Genomic DNA, 20,376 nt, shown 5'->3' on the forward strand with positions numbered 1-20,376 from the left:
AGTAAGGGTAGATATCGACTTTCATTCCAACGGTAAAAGACTTAATAGTTGACGCATTTAGTGACTGACTCCCCTCAACGGTTGAAATTGGTATCTCATACATAATGTTGATTATTCTTGTTTCAGTTGCCAATACAAAGCTAACTGACCAGCTAAACTGATAACCTTTCAAGTGAACTGAGTTGAAGTATAAACAGGAAGCCAGTAAGATATATCTACATTGCAGTTTACCATTTGCTCAAGGATTCTACTACATACCATGACCCTTTGCAAGAAAACTACTTGAAGTCTCTAACCACCAGTCTGTAAGTATTCCAATGGCATTTAAAGAAAAAAAGCATCTTATTACATATACATAGATTCCAATTATCACTACAAGTCTCTGAGAAAAATAACACATTTTCATTTATGTTATCTCTCGGCATTTCGCGTGCCATCTCTAACAACAAAACACCTCAGTATCTATCTCGAGTCACTCCAATTTTCATCAACTCTCCGCCACCATTCCCCCCTCCATACATTGTTCGTCCAGCGGACTCCACCTCTGTATTTACCCCTCCTTCACCCCCGACCCTCCTCATGTCATCATAATAAGCCTTCCCCCTACAACCCCCCCCCACCCTCATTCATCTCCACATACCAGCAACAAGAGCTATCCTGCCTTGCTCCCACACCATCTACCATCCACAACACCTCCGGGCCTCCCTAACACCCCCAGCCATCTCCACACACCGGCAAAGTGAGCACATTCATCAAAATCAATCACACTGGGGGAGTCAGATGGGCGGCCCTGCCCCTACGGCTGGCCTCAGAGGCAGAGTGGGCCATCTGCTCTTCTCGCTAAAAATCCCGGAGGTAGTGTAGCCAATCACCGAGCGGGAGGTGCGCGCGTATTTGCTTGGCGGGAGTGCTTGCTTTGTGACCGTGTAATTGTTCCTGTGACTATAAGAAATGTGGCTAATTGTCCTTTATTTACGGGGATTTAGTGCTATATATCTATGCTCCGAAGCCATGTTGTCATGGCTTGTTTCAAATGATTGTGGATATCAATTTTCATCCCTGGAAAAGGGATTTACATGTCAATATACGAAATATTAATCGACTAAATATATAAAAGTCAAGATTATCTTTCTTTCGCTTTATTTTCGGACTACAGGAATAAACCTAACAAACGGCCACATTTCTTTGAGTCTGGTACACAGAAAACGTAGAAATTGGTTCTGCTTTTGTTTACAAGCGCAGCGATATGGCAAAAATAGCTGGTACAAAGTGGAATTCGGCTCCACTTGTGTGTCTCCGTGGCACCGTCCCTCGCGCATCCGTAATCCATGAGCGTACCGACAATATGGAGTGTCATTGATCACCATCTCATTCATTATTCATGCATTAGGCTAACTGGGAGAAATCCTTAGTAATATGATTTCGGTCAAGAGCCATCCATATCGTAGGGTACGAGTTACCAGTCTTAACGCTATGGTAAATGGTGATTTGGTGAGGGCCAACACAAGTGAGACATACTGAAAGAATTGTAGTGATTATATCAAGTGTATTTCTTTCTCTAGGATTCAGAAATATATATATATATATATATATATATATATATATATATATATATATATATATATATATATAGGGAAAATATGTATATATATATATATTTCGAACTGATGTGTTATACGAGATGAACCAGGCCAACCAACTATCACTTTGACTGGAGGATAAGCGGTGATGGAACACAGACAAGCCAAAATATCAAATGATTATCATTTCATCGCACCAGTCGAAATTAATCTGAAAATCGCACGTGTAGTGTATCCATACATCTCTACAGAGTGTTCACTACGTGTGGCACAACACCACCATGTGAAGTGCCAATATGTAGTGTAATTTCAAGACTTTTGATTATCATAAACGTCATTGAGACGTTGGTTCTATTTATGATGGTACCATGAAATATTGCTCTTATCTAGGTTTATATTTCACTGATTCACATGAATAGGTTTTAGTCTTGGTTTATATTACATTGGTCATTGTAATATGTTTGTTATTTTTCTGGGATATTTTCCGCTGGTTCTCCTCGCTGTTGGGTTGATCTGGGTTTATACATCATCAGTTCGTCTGTTAAGCCGGATTTACCTGGGATTAGATTACAGTGATCAATATGAAATGCTGTCTCCTCCTGTCTTACAATTAAATCAGAGTTAAACCAATGTGTTTCATTCATAAGGATAACCTTAATTGGGTTTTCAGCAACATTTCATCTCAAATGGTTTTGTCTGATTTCATCCCGCATTCATTCACCTATATTCCTGGCTTCAGTAAGGCCAATAAAAACAATGCTCCATACACAGCCTTAGCCAAAGAACACTATAATCCTTATACAGCCTTGGCCACAGAACAATAATCCATACAAATAGTCTTGGCCACAGAACAATGATATATATATATATATATATATATATATATATATATATATATATATATATATATATATATATATATATATATATATACAGCCTTGGCCACAGAACAATAATCCATACAAATAGCCTTGGCCACAGAACAATGATATATATATATATATATATATATATATATATATATATATATATATATATATATACAGACTTGGCCACAGAACAATGATACATATACAGACTTGGCCACAGAACAATGATACATATGCAGACTTGGCCACAGAACAATGATCTATATACTACTGTTTGGCCACAAAGCAATGATACATATAGAGACTTGGCCACAAAACAATAATCTATATACGGTTTGGCCACAGAACAGTGATTCATATACTGGTTGGCTTCATCTGGGTTTATGCTATGCCATTCTATCAAAATGTTGGCATCATCTGGGTTTATAAAGCACTAATTCATATCAGAGGTTACCGTCATCCGGGTTTATGTTGCGTTTACAATGGTCCAGTCTCAAATGTCTAGCCTCTGAATAGTTTATAACTTAAGTGGTTTACCTAAAATGGGTTTAATTTCGGTAAACTACGCTGCCATGATTAGATGGATTCGAATGGGTTTATATCACAATAAACCACTTCAACTGGGTTTATTACACACTGGTCCATCTAAGTGTATATCACACTGGTGTTTTTAAAAACGTTCGCTTTATCTGGTATTTATGACAGCAAATTGTTCTATCTGAAATGCATGTTTTGTCTAGGTTTATACCATACTGATCTTCCTAAACTGCTTATTGAAGTAAAGTGTTCTACATCAAAGTAAAGTAAACTGGTCTACCTCAGATCGCTTTATCTGGGTTTATGCCATATTGGTCTATCGAAAATGTTCGCTTTATCTGGGTCTATACCAAACCGGTCTGTTAGAATGTCTCCTTTATCTGGGATCACACCAAAATAATTGCTCATGAGGAAACTGTTGCGAGTAATGCAAAAATGATCCAACTTACTCATGCCTCGAGGGAAGTTAATATGGGATACTGTTACTGTACGTAGTGCATCTTCATCTTTCGTAGTTCATTTGTAACGATGATTTGCTATCTAAATTAGACCCATATCATCCCTAAGCTGGTGTCTAAGCTAGTACCCTAAGTTGGTATCTAAGCTAGAGTGCTTGGTCAACTTGAGATGGTACCCAAGTTAGTGACAGGTCCCTACTCCTAAGTTGGCTCCCTGTATAATGTGAATGACGCACCCTAACTTCAACGCAGGTGACTTTGAGAGCCGGCAAGTTCACCTGAGTCGGTGGTAGGTGACTATGAGGAGGAACCTCCCTCCTTCTGGACACTGTAGCGAAGGCACCAACTCTCACTACATGATCATAATTGTTGTATTATTTCCCGCAGTAAAACATTCATCTCGTTTTGTATACATTGCATAAAACATCACAAGGACACATCAGCAACTTATGTACGACAGTAAGGCCCTTGATTTACGACGACAGAGCACACCTTTAGCAAGACGTTACGACTCTCGAATACGACTTGGCGCCCTTTTGCAAAACATGACGGTACGACCCTTCAGTATGACGTCTTGGCCCTTGACATAAACCCTTAAGGGTTAGGTCAGGTCAGGTCAGATACCAGGCTATCATACCATCGTCGTGCTAAAGGAGAGGTACTGGTCGATCTCAAACGAACGAGTACAGGAACTGATCCGCGTCTTTGCGATCTGCGGAGTCGTCTCCACCACCAGGAGTAGTTTCCATAGGAGCGAAACAAACAACATTACACTTGGAACAAATGAATGACCACCTCAATTCATTAACACCCCCACCCCCCTCTCCAAGGGGCAGCAGGAGGACCGTACCATCTAATCTGTCGCTATACGACCGAAAGTCTTCCCTCAAACCTGACCCATATCGCCCTTCTGCGTTTACCCATAAATCTCTCGTTTCACGATCCATTACCTTTACAGTCATTCATATATATATATATATATATATATATATATATATATATATATATATATATATATATATATATGCACACACTACAGGCCACGTTAGGGTCACAATTTTCCTGTGAGACACATCTTTATCATCTATTTCGAAATGACTTCATCTCATGCTCGAGAGCCTGGTGGACAATCGTGAGGAGGAGGTACATGGTGAAAGCTCTGCACGTGCTGTTCTCTTACTAGACCTACTGGCCAGCCATGAACCAGTAAAACTGGTCAATGTTGCACATCTTCCCGTCAGAATCTATTCACATACAAGGAGTTGATATTCACTACATCCACTGAAAGACGATATGAAATCAAGAGGTAATATCTGATACATAGAGTCATTAGACTATTTATATGTAAAGACTTTCAAAGTCTTGTGTGTAACATACCCGGTGTTCTATGAGATCCATCGTTCACAAGGATATCAAAAGATTCGTCAACCTTTAAGTCATAGCAAAAAGCGTCTGTTTCAGGGCAAAGGAGAGAAGTTATCATAGCAGTGTCAGGCAGCAGTGGAAGACATGGCTAAACACTGCAATGGATCATATTAAGTGTATTCTTGTTCTCAGTAACCACTATGTGATATATATATATATATATATATATATATATATATATATATATATATATATATATATATATATATATATATATATATAATAGGTTCAATTTCAGTGGTTACTAGTGAATAATGACTTTTATCACATCTTCCGGGAGAGACATACATATAATGATTCTGTTTCAAACTCATATACATAAGTGGATCAATTTTAACATAAAACTGCAATAAAAACTGACATACATTAGTTAACCTAAAAAAAAAAAAGGTAATATAATCAACCCAGAATCTGTATCAGATATCAACGGTACACGCATTAAAAAACCCAGATCAATTGAAGATAGAAATTACCAAATACGTTTGCAATATAGCCAATACCTAGAATATTACTCGATGATAAACACAGACTCAAATGGATACTTCGATTTATTCATCACATCGTAAAACATGTTAGTCAAAAGAACATTATCATTTATACCACAGATCAGCTCTACAAATAAGCTATGGAATAGGTAATATATATATCTGGGAAAGACGCAGGAGGAATGAAACTGTAACTGCTACAATTTCATTTCTCCTGTGGTTTTGTCTACGCAGGGGTCCCAGTTTCGATCCTGGCTGTTGGAGATTTGTACGTTATATGGAAGTGCGCGTTCAAATGCACTATATTCGTATATATATATATATATATATATATATATATATATATATATATATATATATATATATATATATATATATACCACATTGTAGCATTATAATAACGCACTGAGAGCATAACATTACCTCAGAACTTAAAAAACTGAGAGAGTAGATCCAGATCCCACTGCACTGCCCGCGTCTTGCAATTCCAACATCATAATACGGCTTTTAAAAACATTTCATCACATACAACAACGGTATCATCTATTACGAAGATGTAAAAATCTAATTTTGTTTTATATTCGAGGTGGGAATTTCAGTAGATATGATATTTATAAAATACTGCAGAGGAAATGTTCATCAAACACACGCATCATGATCCGTATCCGTCAAGTTTCAGGACGGAGACATTTCCGCGCATTTCTTAAAAAGATCTTTCAAGGCGAGGGACGCCGTCGTCCGCGTCGCTTCCTCAATCTTACGGACCAACACCTCCTTGACCAGGATGATCACCTGCCTGCCCTTCCATATGTCGGTCTACACCTCCGACACCGACGCCACCATATGTCTCATAGGGACACTGGTAGCAAAGGCGATCCACTACCAGTACTCACCAGTCATTGTGGCGTCTACCGTCTCTCCTGCTTCGCCTGCTCATCTAAGACCGTAAGAGATGGAGACCAACAACTGCCCTGCTACTAGAGACCGTGAGAGATGGAGACCAACAACTGCCCTGCTACTAGAGACCGTCAGAGATGGAGACCAACAACTGCCCTGCTACTGGAGACCGTGAGAGATGGAGACCAACAACTGCCCTGTTACTAGAGACCGTCAGAGATGGAGACCAACAACTGCCCTGCTACTAGAGACCGTTAGAGATGGAGACCAACAACTGCTCTGCTACTAGAGACCGTTAGAGATGGAGACCAACAACTGTCCTGCTAATAAAGAACCTTTTGTTTTCTCTAACGACAGTAGTGCCCTGAAGCTAAACGACATATAATTACCTTTACAAAACTTACCAATTACATTAACCTATGTTATATTACACAAAGTTTAGAACGGTATAATTATTTTCAGAAAGGAAGCTTTAAGAACTTAATCCTCGTTCGAGTATCATTCGAGTATGGCAGAACAAATATAAACATACTCAAGCCTGGTTAGGGAAAAGTCCTGTTAATGTGAAAACTGCCGGTTCCTGATCCCATGAATGCTAGCCTTTCCAGATCTTCCAGACTTCAACTCCAGTGCCTTCCAACCATCGCGTTCTTGTAATGGACACTGCGGGCAACAGTGTTGTTCTTCCCAGCACTAGTGTGTGTGTGTGTGTGTGTGTGTGTGTGTGTGTGTGTGTGTGTGTAGCAGATGGTCAAGAAGACCACAGTCACTGGCGTATACGCATACGACCATTAACCTCCAGAACATGATGATATCCCTGGAGTTTGCTGGCTGGGTATACTAGTACCATGATACCACACTTACCCACCTGATTGATCATTATCATTAACATTGTTATCATTTTACAAACCCTAAGACCCCTTTGATGGGGTTCCTGCAGCTTCCGTCATGAGCGAGGAAGTGATGGATTCAAATGAAGTGAGAAGTTCCTTCACGAGATTGTATTCCCTTTTCGCCCAGTGACGATAAGGGGGGTTTCACTTGCAGGCGGAGTCCGGTAACACCCATTATACATGCCAAATTATGCTTTTTCAAGTTTGGGTCACAGCACTTAGAGAAGCACCAAGAACTGACAGAGACGGTGCCATGGTCATTTGTTAGGCGACTTAAATCTATAAACCAAGGAGGAAGTAAGAACAAGTGGTCACCTGATCCGAAACCTTAGTCTTCAAACCTGTTTAACGACGTCAACAGACGCAGTGATACAGCAACTAGAGGCCATGATATAGAATTGAAAACAAGAGACTCCATATGGAAGGTATAGAAATCCTTTTACAGTATGAGAGTACTAGATGTATAGAGTAAACTGAGCAATGAAATTGTGAACGTAGAAAGCCCCACAAGTGTAAAACTCCTTCGTACAGCACAAAGGTAATGACACACACAAACAGCGTTTCGATATCTTTGCGAATTAATGTCTGACTTCTAATAAGAAAATTGAACACAAGTCATTATCCCCTAGACATCACGATGTGGCTCAAGGAGTTCAGTAACGTGGCACCTGGAGTCAACCTTCAACCCCTCCTGCAGGAGGGACGATGATGATCTCAGAGCACTGAAGCCCTTGAGTAAGAGGGATCGTACAGATGAGGAGGTTTACCGTCAGCGTGTGGAGGAGAGCGCGCGCTGCTGTGCCCAACACAAAGTCTTCTACCGGGATGACCAACTCTACAAGTCTCTCACCAACACAGACTTTATACACGGATCATCTTCAACAGCAGACGCGTGTTTACAACCTTCCTAAAGAGTCATTTACGGTGACTGTTGCTCACTTCAGCGTCCTCGGATGAGACGAGCGAGGATCCCTTCAGCAGGAACTGAGCCGAAAACCTGAGGACGTGTGGAACATACGGGCCCGAGACACTGAGACCCACACTCGCTAAGGCGGAGTTCAGCACTATGACGGGTTTAGTCTTCACACAACCCGCAACGCCACCACTTTACTCCCAGACCCTAACTTTCTTTGAGACACACAGACACAGACACACAGACACAGACACAGACACACACACACACACACACACACACACACACACACATACACACAAAGAACATCTGTAGCTCGGTGGTAAGCGTTCCGACCCACCTCCAATCTACCGACCCCGGGTTCAAATCCCGGGCGAGGCAATCGGCTCACAGTCAACACAGCTGTTCATCCTCAACCTCTGGGGATGGTCAATGAAAGGGTACCTAGCTTAAGCTGGGGTGTGTCATGTGTGTGTGTGTGTGTGTGTGTGTGTGTGTATACAGATGATCAAGGAATAGTATATATGAAAGACTAAGAAAAGAGGTTACGCGAATATAAAACCCTCTTTTCGTAACACTCAAACAGTAATCACTATACGTATATTCATATACTATTTTGTGTGTGTGTGTGTGTGTGTGTGTGTGTGTGTGTGTGTGTGTGTGTGTGTGTGTGTGTGTGTGTGTGTGTCTGTGTCTCTGTGTGTGCGCGGGTGCTGATTAATTTACCATTATAACTATTATCGCCTAATTTGCCCGATATAAAAGTTTCCTGTACAAGACCTGGGATCGGGAGGTACTTGTAACTTCCGCTACAAAAAAAGAAAACCAGATGATAATAATAAGACCAGACGAGACCAGTTCTGTGAGGGACAAGCAGACACATACGTCAGCTTAACGACCCCAGACTACACGTCACAATATAATGCCATCCTCCTTTATATATATATATATATATATATATATATATATGCAGTTTTATTCCAGAATGTAATTTCACTGCAGTTAATTAGCCAAACGTCTCGTTTTATCGAATCGTACATATTCAATACCCATTTTTATCTTCCGCTCTAACATGGTATTTCTAGTCAAATATTTCCATTATTATTGAGTTATGTTTTTCAGTCACGCTTCCGCAGGTCTGGTCTTTATACATCATCGCCTTGAGCACGACAGATAGGAGGGATCCCCGAGTAAAACAGCACGACGGGACGACCCTTGAACACGACAGTACGACCCTTGAGTATGATAGCCTGACCTTCTACTGTGTCGCACCCACTCTCACCATACGACGGAGATTTTCTTCTCACTTTTTATTTTTTATTTTACCTGACGAGTGTTGAGCCGGAGGGAGCGGTGGTGGGTGAAGAGGTGGTCCTCCTGCTATATTATCCTGTTTCTACCACAAATAAGATGACGACCGCAGATAACTTCGTCATGGAACATCAGGTCTCATGTTGTCTCTCCTTCCCATGTATTCTCACATACCGTCATACTCAAGGGGGCGAATGTTTAAAAGAAATTGGGTTATATTTTCCTTCAGAACCCTTTGGTTAGAATAGGTGCGACGCTGAGATACTTCAGGAAAATCACTATGATGAACCGTAATATCCACTTCAGTCAAATTGGAGTTGATTAATACTCTTATATTTTGGCCCCTTTTTTTTCGCTCCGCGCTTGGCTCCAACGATTAATCCATGTTCTCATTCACATTGGTATGCACCTGCGCATGTGCGTGCACACGTGTGTGTGTGTGTGTGTGTGTGTGTGTGTGTGTGTGTGTGTGTGTGTGATGTTTGTAATGGTAAAATTCCTTCTCTGTTCGATGGGGACTTCCTTTATACTGCAGGATGTGTATGTACATGCCTTAGTTGCTGAGGTGCATGATGGGTTGTACTACAGGCTGAAGCCAGCAGCATGTACCTGTGATCATAATGACCTCATGCCCGGGGAGTCTCCACCGCGCCTGCACCTCAGCTCCGGCAAACTTATCCAATCCTTCTCATCCACAGATTCCTCAGCAACATACCACGAGAGGTTGGGGGTCGAACCACCACACAGACAGACCCCACCGTGCAAATACTGACTGACCAGTGCTACCCCTCCTCCCAGGAACAGGTCATGTTGAGATGGAGGTGGCCCTGGTGTTCTTCCCTTGAGCACGACGAGAAGACCCTTGAGCACGACGGAACGACCCTTGAGCACGACGGGAAGACCCTTGAGCACGACGGAACGACCCTTGAGCACGACGGGAAGACCCTTGAGCACGACGGAACGACCCTTGAGCACGACGGGACGACCCTTGAGCACGACGGTGAGATTTGTTGGGGTGATAACCTGGTCTCTGACTTAACATTTAAGGGCCTGGACGAAGGCCAGGCCATCATACCCAAGGGTTGGAGCGTTGTGCTCAGGGCGACAGAAACACTAAAACTACGTAAGTTGGCTGACGGGATGAAGACTAAGTTTCGGCAGCTCAATAAAGAATATTGGAACTCCCATGGTGGCTGATGAGGCAAGGTCTCCAGAAACCTCACTAAAGAATCCGCAAAACCCGATGTTCGACCGAGAGTTGTTGGTGATGATGGCGATGCACAAAAGTAAACACACACACACACACACACACACACACACACACACACATACACACAACCCTTCAACTAGACCAAGTACATCCAGGCCAAGAGTCTAAATAGTTTCCCTAAAATATTATCAGCTTCTCCAAGAACAATCACCTTCATTTCATCTAAAGAGAGCCACGGAACCTGGCGATAAAAAAGAAAAAAAACACTAATTCATAATATCTTCTTTACTGCTTCTCTCGACTCAAGCATTTCGGTGCTGCTGCAATGTAACTCCCTGGTAAACACTACGAGGAAACTAATTATCATATTATACTTCGTTACCTTGTTTGACTCACCTCAGCCGTTAAATGGACATGTGTTCTTATATTTACCGTATTACATGTGGTACAGATGTTTCCTTCCACATATTATCTTCATTCCTTCAGTACGAATCATGAAGCATATACTTTCAACCCCTTGATCACGACGGTACGAATCATTAGTACGATGTTACTCCTCATGAGTACGACGGTGCGCCTGATGAGTACAACTGATGAGTACAACTGATGAGTATGACGGTACGATCCCTGAACACGACGGTACGTCCTTCTGGTATGCTGGCCTTGGACTTCAGGATCGTACCCCTGTGCCCAAGGATCGAACCATCGTACTCAAGAAGGTTAAGATAAAGAGCATGCAAGGCGACCAGGTAGCCTACATTCCCTCAAAAGGATGAGTATGAGGTGAACTGGTCATAAGTGAAACACCAAGGTCGAAAATCCTAGCTGTCTACATTAGCAAACAGATCTTAAAAAGTAACAACTTACCAATATTCTCCACCATAATTTCTGGCCCATGTCATTGGGATTCGAGTCCTCAAGGCCTCAGTAGCAGCCCTGGACCGCTAACACAACTAAAGGATCAAGGATCACTGCCTGAAGGACTTGTTGGAAGCTCCAATCACCAAAGGACCTCCTGAGAAAGGACAAAAGAGGAACTTATTATAATGCCAAGAATCCGAAAAAAAAAAAAAAGGTTGGATTGGACTCTTATCATTAGATATTATGATACAGTGAGAGAAGGCATTTACACTAAAGAGAGTAGGCTGACGTAAGACAAGGGTCCATGTGAGGAGCAGAACGTGCCAATCTTACACGGCATCAACCTCAGCCATAAATGTGTAGAAAGAGTAACGGAGGAGGAGAACATTTTAATCTAAAAATCATCTTTATTTTATTTTCTTATCGTGACTAATATTCAAGTTCCTTCCTCAAGACTACAGCCATTTTGAAATTAAGCAAGAAGTGGTTTAATGAAGAAAGCAAAAGCAAATATGTGTGCATGATTATTTATTTGTATTGTATGGAAAGGAAAGTTTTATTTTCGTGGGGGCCCCCTTTTTTTTAAACTTTCTCAACTATCATACAACATTTTAAACTTATGCATGCTGTCCAAATTCCTAATTTCATTCACTCAAGTTTATTCCACTCATCTGCTGCTCTGATGCTGTAAAAGCAACCTTTTTTAAGTCCTTTCTAACATATACATTGCTTAGTTATATCATGGTCCCTTTCTTGCTTTACCCTTGCATCTTTCCAAGACCAGTTCACAAGTATCATCATAAAACTGGCTTAAAACTTAAAGGCTGAGTAAGGTCACCCCTTACTCTTTTTTCTTCCAAACTGGACAAATTCAAGAACTGTGACCTTTCCCTGTAACTCAGCTCTATGAATTCTAGTGCTATATTTGTTGCCCTCCTGTATTAGTACTTTGTGCTTCAGTGCGGAGACCAAAAATGAGATGAATATTCTAGTTTTGACTTAATGTAGAATGTGAACAAGTTGATGACTATTTCCTAATCGATAAACATGAATGTTATTTTGATATTTGCCAAATCACAGTTAGTTGCCTTCACTGTTCCACTAATGGGGCACGAGGGAGTAATGATCTAACCTAAACATAGAAAGTATTGATCCTCAGCACCAAGGAAGAGTCATAATCCACCGGAACCATGGAAAGTATTGATCCACCAGCACGAAGGAAGATCATAATCCACCAGAACCATTAAAAGTATTGATCCGCCAACACCAGACTGGACTCTATCAACCATAGTCACCCTCCAAAAAATAGATATAAAAAAATCATCAGAAATCATCTTTATGCTGAAACAGCAAATGAAGACATTTTCTTTAAGATAATCACAATAGCCATGATCACCGCCCTAAATGTGAGATTACCTCTTAATCTCCTTTATCACCTTCTTCCATGATATGAACTTGACTTCAAATGACTGAGCTGAATTCCTCAAGCAAAAATTATTGTTTTGTTCATACGGTAATATCATGCAAGGCCAGAGCTCTTGTATCATAATCAGCAGCTGTCACTCCACACATAACAACCTTTCATTACCATAATTCAGGTATTTATTATTTATCAGGTTCTAGGAGGAAGTGTTTGTACCACAGCCAATTACAAGATACGGATCAAAACACATTGTCCCACAAACAGGAAGGTCCCTCCCCGAGCAAGAAGCTAAACATACTTTTTGGGATACATCTTGTTAAAGACAGGATGAATACAAACAAAATCTGTCTGCCAAAGATTCATACTTTTTTCATAGCAATAAAGAATTGAGACGTGTATTAAACGCTACCTACACACCACTCACTGACGTAATCATGGCTATCGCCTCGCTACACTCTTATTTGCATAGTCCCTAAGGAAGGTGCGCTAAGACGTCGCCTATCACTGCAGGTCCTTCCCACGTGCTGGGCAGTCCTTTTATAACTCACTCTTCTGCACGACCGTGCGATCCTCGAGCACGACGGTACGTCCACTGAGCACGACCGTGCGTCTCTTGGGCGTATGTGGCCCGGCCTTTGAGAACCCAAGAGTCGCTCCGTCGTGCTCAGGAGGTTAAGAAAACGTAAACAGATAAAGAAAATAAACTTGTTGTGTGATCTGTCACCATGGCCTGGCAGGGAGGTTGAGACATCTGCCCTCACAAGTGACGTGAGACCACTTGAGAAGGAGGGAGAGATGCCTGAAGGCCGGCCGACGTGCAGATAGCTCACCACCGCCCCTTACCCCACGGCAGGTGATCGGCCCACTGTCCCTGATGAAGAAACCCCGATTGCGACCGGGTAGGGAGGAGCGAAGAGCCCTCTCATTCTGCCCAGCGTCTCCTCCACGATGAGGAGTCGCAAGGGCTACTTTTTTCTCCCCTCACACACAGTGAAGTCTGAGGGTCGCTGGGTGCTTGTCTGTCCCTCCAATCTTACCCTCTACTCTCGTGGGAGGTCGGAGGAGTTACTATTGGCCAGGGAACGAGAAGGAGGGGGAGGGGGGGATGGCCTTAGGGTCAGTACGCCCCTTGACCTGGTGGAGGAAAGTGTATTTTCACAGGTCGCGTCACGGTGGCGGGGGACATGTCAACTTAAGAGCGGGAAACGGAGTCCTCTGATCCCAGCGCCAGTATGTGGCGCCCTTCTGTTCCTCCAACGGGCACTAAGAGGCTATACCACCCCGGAACTCATCGTCCCTCCACCTCACCCACGACACTCCCTCACCCACCTCCAACACTGAAGGGAATTCGCGTCCTATACACACACACTGGCAATCCTCGTAGAAGATGTGGTCATTACAGCTCACATTTCATATGATAGATAGATAGATAAATATACAGATATCTTAAGAGAGAGAGAGAAAGAGAGAGAGAGAGAGAGAGAGAGAGAGAGAGAGAGAGAGAGAGAGAGAGAGAGAGAGAGAGAGAGAGAGAGAGAGAGAGAGAGAGAGATGTAAGGTTGTATAAGATGTATGAGGGCCAGAGATGTATGAGGAGGGGGGAGGGTGTATGTATGTATGTATGAGGCATGAGGCAGCGGCCAGGAAGACTGCATCAGTAACACCAACAGTCCCACAGAGGCTGCCACACACACACTCCAAGACACACACACACACACACACACACACACACACACACACACACACCATCTGCCTCCACCTCTCTCCATGATTCCGTGTGTGTGTGTGTGTGTGTGTGTCTTGGAGTGTGTGTGTGTGTGTGTGTGTGTGTGTGTGTGTGTGTGTGTGTGTGTGTGCCATATATTTCATCATCTACATCAATGATCAGGACAGTGATATATAACGGTATAAAACTATAAGGACGAAGTAATGCTGACGTTTATGCAAAAATTATTTTTCCAGTTGTAGCGCCGTTAGGACGCTGGATCAAACTACACCCCAGACGTAGTTAATACAATGGCTATCAGTACCTTCAAATCAAAGCCAGACAAACACTCAAACGATATCTCTTATCAGCAGAGAGTCCTGGGTTCATGGAGGAAGGGGGAGAAAAAAAAAAAGATAGTGACCTCATACAGTATGAGCTTCGTTTTCTCTTTCATGGGTCAGTCTTAGAGTAACCCAGGACAAGTGGGGAGACGAGAGGGGTAAGAATGTGTGGCGGTGCTCACCGCTGAACTCTTCAGTGAGGACGGGAGGAACGACTTGGCCGGCGGGGAGGGAAAATACGGGAGGGCTCAACCATCGTATTTTGTTCCCTCACGCTAATGAGGAAACTTTTGAGAGAGAGAGAGAGAGAGAGAGAGAGAGAGAGAGAGAGAGAGAGAGAGAGAGAGAGAGAGAGAGAGAGAGACGACTTGTTTCGATTCAACCCTCTTGAGCAAGGCGGTACGAGCATAAGTACGGGATGCGGAGCATTATAAGGGAGCGATGTGGAGCATGATAAGGCCATCACAGGTGAGGGGGGAGGAGGAGGAGAGAGGAGCATTGTATAAGGAAGAGATGACGGCACTATGCAAGGCTGGGGATCACTACGTCCACATCCACTAGGTAGACAGACGCCAGGCTGGGATCGCCCAACACTAAACTCTCACAAGGAATCTTGAAGGATCTTAAGCATGTCACACAAATGGTGAAGCTGAACTTCCTCAGCCCTCTCCCAGCTCCTCCGGCTCGCCTCAGCGCCACGCACCAGGCAAGGTGGCGGCTGGCGGATCTCAATGGTCGAGATGACTTCCTCAGTCAGTACCCGGTTCCTCTCAGTGCACTCCGTTTCATGTCACCGGTACACGAAATGATGACCATTTCATCATGATGACACCAGTACGGGAACCAGTTGAACGCCACGTCTGTATGATGGAGGAGGGGCAAGAGGAAGGAGATGCAGGTAGTGCTGGCACTTGTAACTAACAAGTGGTGCCATTGTGCAGGGAGGAGGCGGTGGCACTGTGGCTTATAAGTAATAAGTGGTGGTGCCACGGTGTGTGTGTGTGTGTGTGTGTGTGTGTGTGTGTGTCCCTCACAGGTACTGTACGCCGTCGAACGATCGCGCACACCTGGACGTCGAATAGGTCGATCCTGGAAGACTTGACGCAGAGCGAACCCCTGATTCTCATACAAGTTTCTCTAAAATTCCTCGGCAGACTTTAAGATTTTGCATTAAAAGGCAAACTTCGTCAGAATCAAGTTTCCTGGGCTCCCTATAGCCATGCAACATTGTGATGCAATGCGTGCAACACCGAGAAAGTTCTCTGCTCCACAGAAGAAAGGGTAAAAACACTAGTTACTTCTTGCAAGCTACATCGTAAGGCAGTCAAGCGAGACCATCCAACCCACATGGTCAATTACCCTCCCTGTTAAAATGTGGAGGTAACTTATTGTCCGTGCGAATGGTATGGGTGGGTGAGAACCATGCGTGAGGAGGGTGGAGGGACAGTGAGGGAAGGACGAGAACAAGAAGGCAGGTGGATCAAACAGGCAGAGTGGGAGAGCCAGGGGCAGTGTTGGGGAATCTTGCGTTGGAGAATAGCTACTAGGGAAAGCAGAGAGTTTGAGATACGGAAGAGCAAGAGATGAAAGGAGTGAAAGCAGACCCTGGCCAATAAAGATCCACAGTGATGCCTAACCCGCCACGCTTCATTCAAAAACTCATAACAGTCTGAGAAGATAATTACACAAGACTTCCTTTAAATCGTGTTGGTGTGCACTCACGTGCAGCTCAGGGCTTAGGGAGCACTTCACAGGAGCGAGCATCCCTCACCCCGGCCATGCTCTCAGTACACATCTGGTGCGTTGTGTCAGAGGAACACTAATACTATCATCCCCTCCCTGTAACCAGTTTTTAGCCCGACGCGTACAACTATAAAGCACCCACTTTTTATCCTGCCAGGTTAGGTTTAGATATCTCTAATGGTCTGCGAGACGTACACATAAAACCTATGACTGTGCAGACTCACATAATAAAAGTCCATGCTTGTACCAAGTTCTGGCCATGCATGCTCAAAAGCAAGCTCACACACTTGTACACAAGCGAGCAATCACTTGTATACAAGTGAGGAAACGCTTGTACACAAGCAAGCAAACGCTCGTACAGGGGGTTGGAATCGTACGAGAGTAGAGCACTCTCCTCGTACTGTACAAATAGGTAAACACACAAGCAAACAAGGAGTTGCATCAAGGTCTGGTGTGAAAGTCATGACCAGCGTATAACCATTCGTCCTGCCAAGCTTGGACTGTCTTAATTATCTTACACATGTGTATACATATCGCCCTACCAAGCATGGACTGTCTTGATTATCCTACAAACATGTATACATTATAAAAAGCCTCTTTTTTGTATTCATGCCTGTTCCCCAGTACACCCAACACTGATTCATGCAACCACACATCCACACTGCAATTTGTCTCCCTGTAAAGTGTTAATGCAAGTTTGTAAGTGTATTACAGAGGAAGAGTTCACGTGATTGGGAGGTTCTGCATACAAGCACCCCCATACCAGGCCTCTTGGCCAGGCATATACTAGACTAGCATCTCCAAAAGCGGTTGCAATCTGTCTGTGAACAGGTAATTGGACGTTGTTTGTGGCAGATTTGTCTGTTAACAGGTAAGTTGGTGGAACGGATGACCTAGTGTGTCACTGATGATATGCAAGCTGTTGGAAGCGTCATGGTCAAGGGTCGTGCCGTCATGGTCAAGGGTCGTACCGTTGTGGTCAAGGGTCGTATCGTCGTGGTCAAGGGTCGTACCGTCATGGTCAAGGGTCGTATCGTCGTGGTCAAGGGTCGTACCGTCGCGGTCAAGAGTCGTACCCTCGTGATCAAGAGTCGTACCCTCGTGGTCAAGGGTCGTATCGTCCAGGTCAAGGGTCGCACCGTCATGGTCAAGGGTCCTACCCTCGTGCGCACCCTCACTGAGAGAGTTCTGCTCAACCCGGCCGTAAACACGGATCGTTTACACAGTTTACCTCTCGTGTGAACTCAAATGAAAAGGTCTATTGACGCTAGGACTACCCCCATCACCCACCACCACCCAGACCCCCACCAAACACAACCCCCATCCATCCACCTCCACACCCACCTCCCTCCACCCAGACCCCCATGTGAGGATCAGGTTGCTGGTATTGGCTAATCAGTGGCCTGTGCCAACTTGGACCCTCTGAGGCCAAGTTTCGCAGTCACTTATTGCCAGACGCCATTTACAAATCCTTATATATATATATATATATATATATATATATATATATATATATATATATATATATATATATATATATATATATATATATATATATTCTATCATATGCTAAACATGTGATTTTATTAGTAAACATATTGCCATGTTGGGAATACCCTTCTGGGTGTCGTAGACTTCAAAACAAAACATCATCTGAAGGCGTGTGTGGCTCAGGCAAAGAGAATTGATTCATGGCGCTATTAGTCCCACGAAAGTCGATCTGTACGCCACGAAACCGGAGAGTCCACATACGCCAGCATGGAAATAAAGAATGATTACCACTGACAGATTGAAGTCATTAGGGGACCAGTACAGCACAGTCATTGGTGAGTATATATATATTAAGAGGAAGAAGAACAGGACACGAGAGCCTGCAGGATAAAGAAGGACTTAATCCTTTAAAAACCTATCAGAGGGAGTAGAGAGGTGGAGCGGACCCTTATCGCCCTGAGGCCGATAATTGACAGCAACACAAGGACTTCAGATCCTATTAGAAGCTGAACAGCGGCACGGGTGTCGGCGTGGGCTCACACGGCACCGAACACCACCACCACCACTCTCTCCTAGCAGCCAAGCCCAGGGAGGGCTGAGAGATTCTCCAGGAGCGGTGATATGTATCTCATCAAAACACTGAGATAGAGGATATTCGGTTCATTAGAGAGAGAGAGAGAGAGAGAGAGAGAGAGAGAGAGAGAGAGAGAGAGAGAGAGAGAGAGAGAGAGAGAGAGAGAGAGAGAGATAGTTGAGTGTGTGACTGGGGGAAGGGGAGGCAGAATGACAGACCTTTATATAGAAGATAGACTACACTGTCAATAATCTATCCATCAGAGGTGGTTGGTGGTAGATAACCACCTACCACGGTGGTGCTACCCACGATGGTAGGTTAGTGACGCCGGCGGAGCGAGCAAGCACTACAGTGGCTGTGAGGTTCCCCTCCCTAACCCAGGCTGAAGAATTTTCTCTGCCTCACACACACACACACACACTCGGGTTACACGTGTTCTCTCCTACAGCTTCATTACGTTTCAACATATGAACTATAACACTGAAAGTTGTTTGCAGCAGTTTAACGAACTCGCTTACAGCAGTTTAATGTACTTGTCATAACAGTTTAATGGACTCACTTTTAGCACTTTAGGAAACTCGTTTACATCAGCTTAGGGAACTCGTTTCTAGCAGTATAAGGAACTCGCCTACAGCAGTTTCACATTGCTGTGCTGAAGGGTCGCATCTTCGTGCTCAAGATGGTACATGAAGGTAAAGTAATGATACCTTTATCTTATATGTTACTTATGACCAAAGTAACAAACTTTGCCCAAGAGCGTGACAGCTGCAACGAAGCTAGCAAGGAAACAGTCGTGCAGGAATATATACACAACATGTTGGGTACATTTCACATTACCATTTCATTGTCAAATGCAGTCAGCTCACATTTCCCTGTACTCATATCTACTGGTGAACATGACCTTGTGTATATACTTGGCATAACCAGTACCTGCACTAGTGCCAATACCTTACTACCGGTTCCATGATAATTGGATCATCCGAGTCAGGCAATATTCCCATCTGTCATTTCCTCGCTCCACAATCAAGATTGCTCTTCCTCCTACACTTCTCAAGACAGCCTTAAGTTAATGACACAAGGAGGGTTTCAGTGTTCCAAGAGTGTGTTACCACTGTGGATGCATTTCAAGTTAATGGGCATGAACTGTCTCCTTAATGACGCTTTCCTCAAAGGCTTGTAAGTTACTTTACCCGCCTTCACACCGCGGTCATGCTCAGTACCTTATCACGCTCCTCAATCCTGCAAGCTCAATATATTGTGAGTGTAGTTAATCCCTTATGTTCCTTGCTCTCCTTTGCTCCACACACACACACACACACACACACTCACATACACACACTCTCTCCTAATACTTCAGTCGTATTTCCACGACCATTTCTCCCCCCGTTGGCTAAATGGAAACATGAAGTCTTCGAGCATCATTCACTTGATAGCCTAGTTAGTTAACTCCAGTATGTCCTTACGATCAAGGCGTCAGGAAGAGCTAAAGAGACTTGCTGATCGTTGTGGGATCCTTAACAAATCTAGAAGCCGTTTTGACCATATAAGTAATACATGACGTTTAAGTCTTCACCATCTTAACATGATATCTCGCCTAACGCTCGTACTGAAGCGTCTGGGAGAGGCCACAGCCCTACCTGTGTTCAGTATCAGCTCT

At 43.6% G+C, this 20,376-nt stretch overlaps 1 protein-coding gene across 2 annotated transcripts in view; it reads right to left on the reverse strand.

Moving 5' to 3' along the window:
* LOC139759163 (uncharacterized) overlaps window positions 1-20,376 on the reverse strand; it is a 350,907-nt gene that overhangs the window by 170,495 nt on the left and 160,036 nt on the right. For both annotated transcript variants that reach the window (XM_071681208.1, XM_071681207.1), the window contains one exon: window positions 11,446-11,593. In XM_071681208.1, coding sequence (XP_071537309.1) covers window positions 11,446-11,475 — 30 coding nt within the window. In that variant the 5' untranslated portion in view covers window positions 11,476-11,593. The remainder of the gene's footprint in view (window positions 1-11,445; window positions 11,594-20,376) is intronic.

The sequence above is a fragment of the Panulirus ornatus genome, chromosome 32 (assembly GCF_036320965.1).
Source record: "Panulirus ornatus isolate Po-2019 chromosome 32, ASM3632096v1, whole genome shotgun sequence".
Taxonomy (NCBI): Eukaryota; Metazoa; Arthropoda; class Malacostraca; order Decapoda; family Palinuridae; genus Panulirus; species Panulirus ornatus.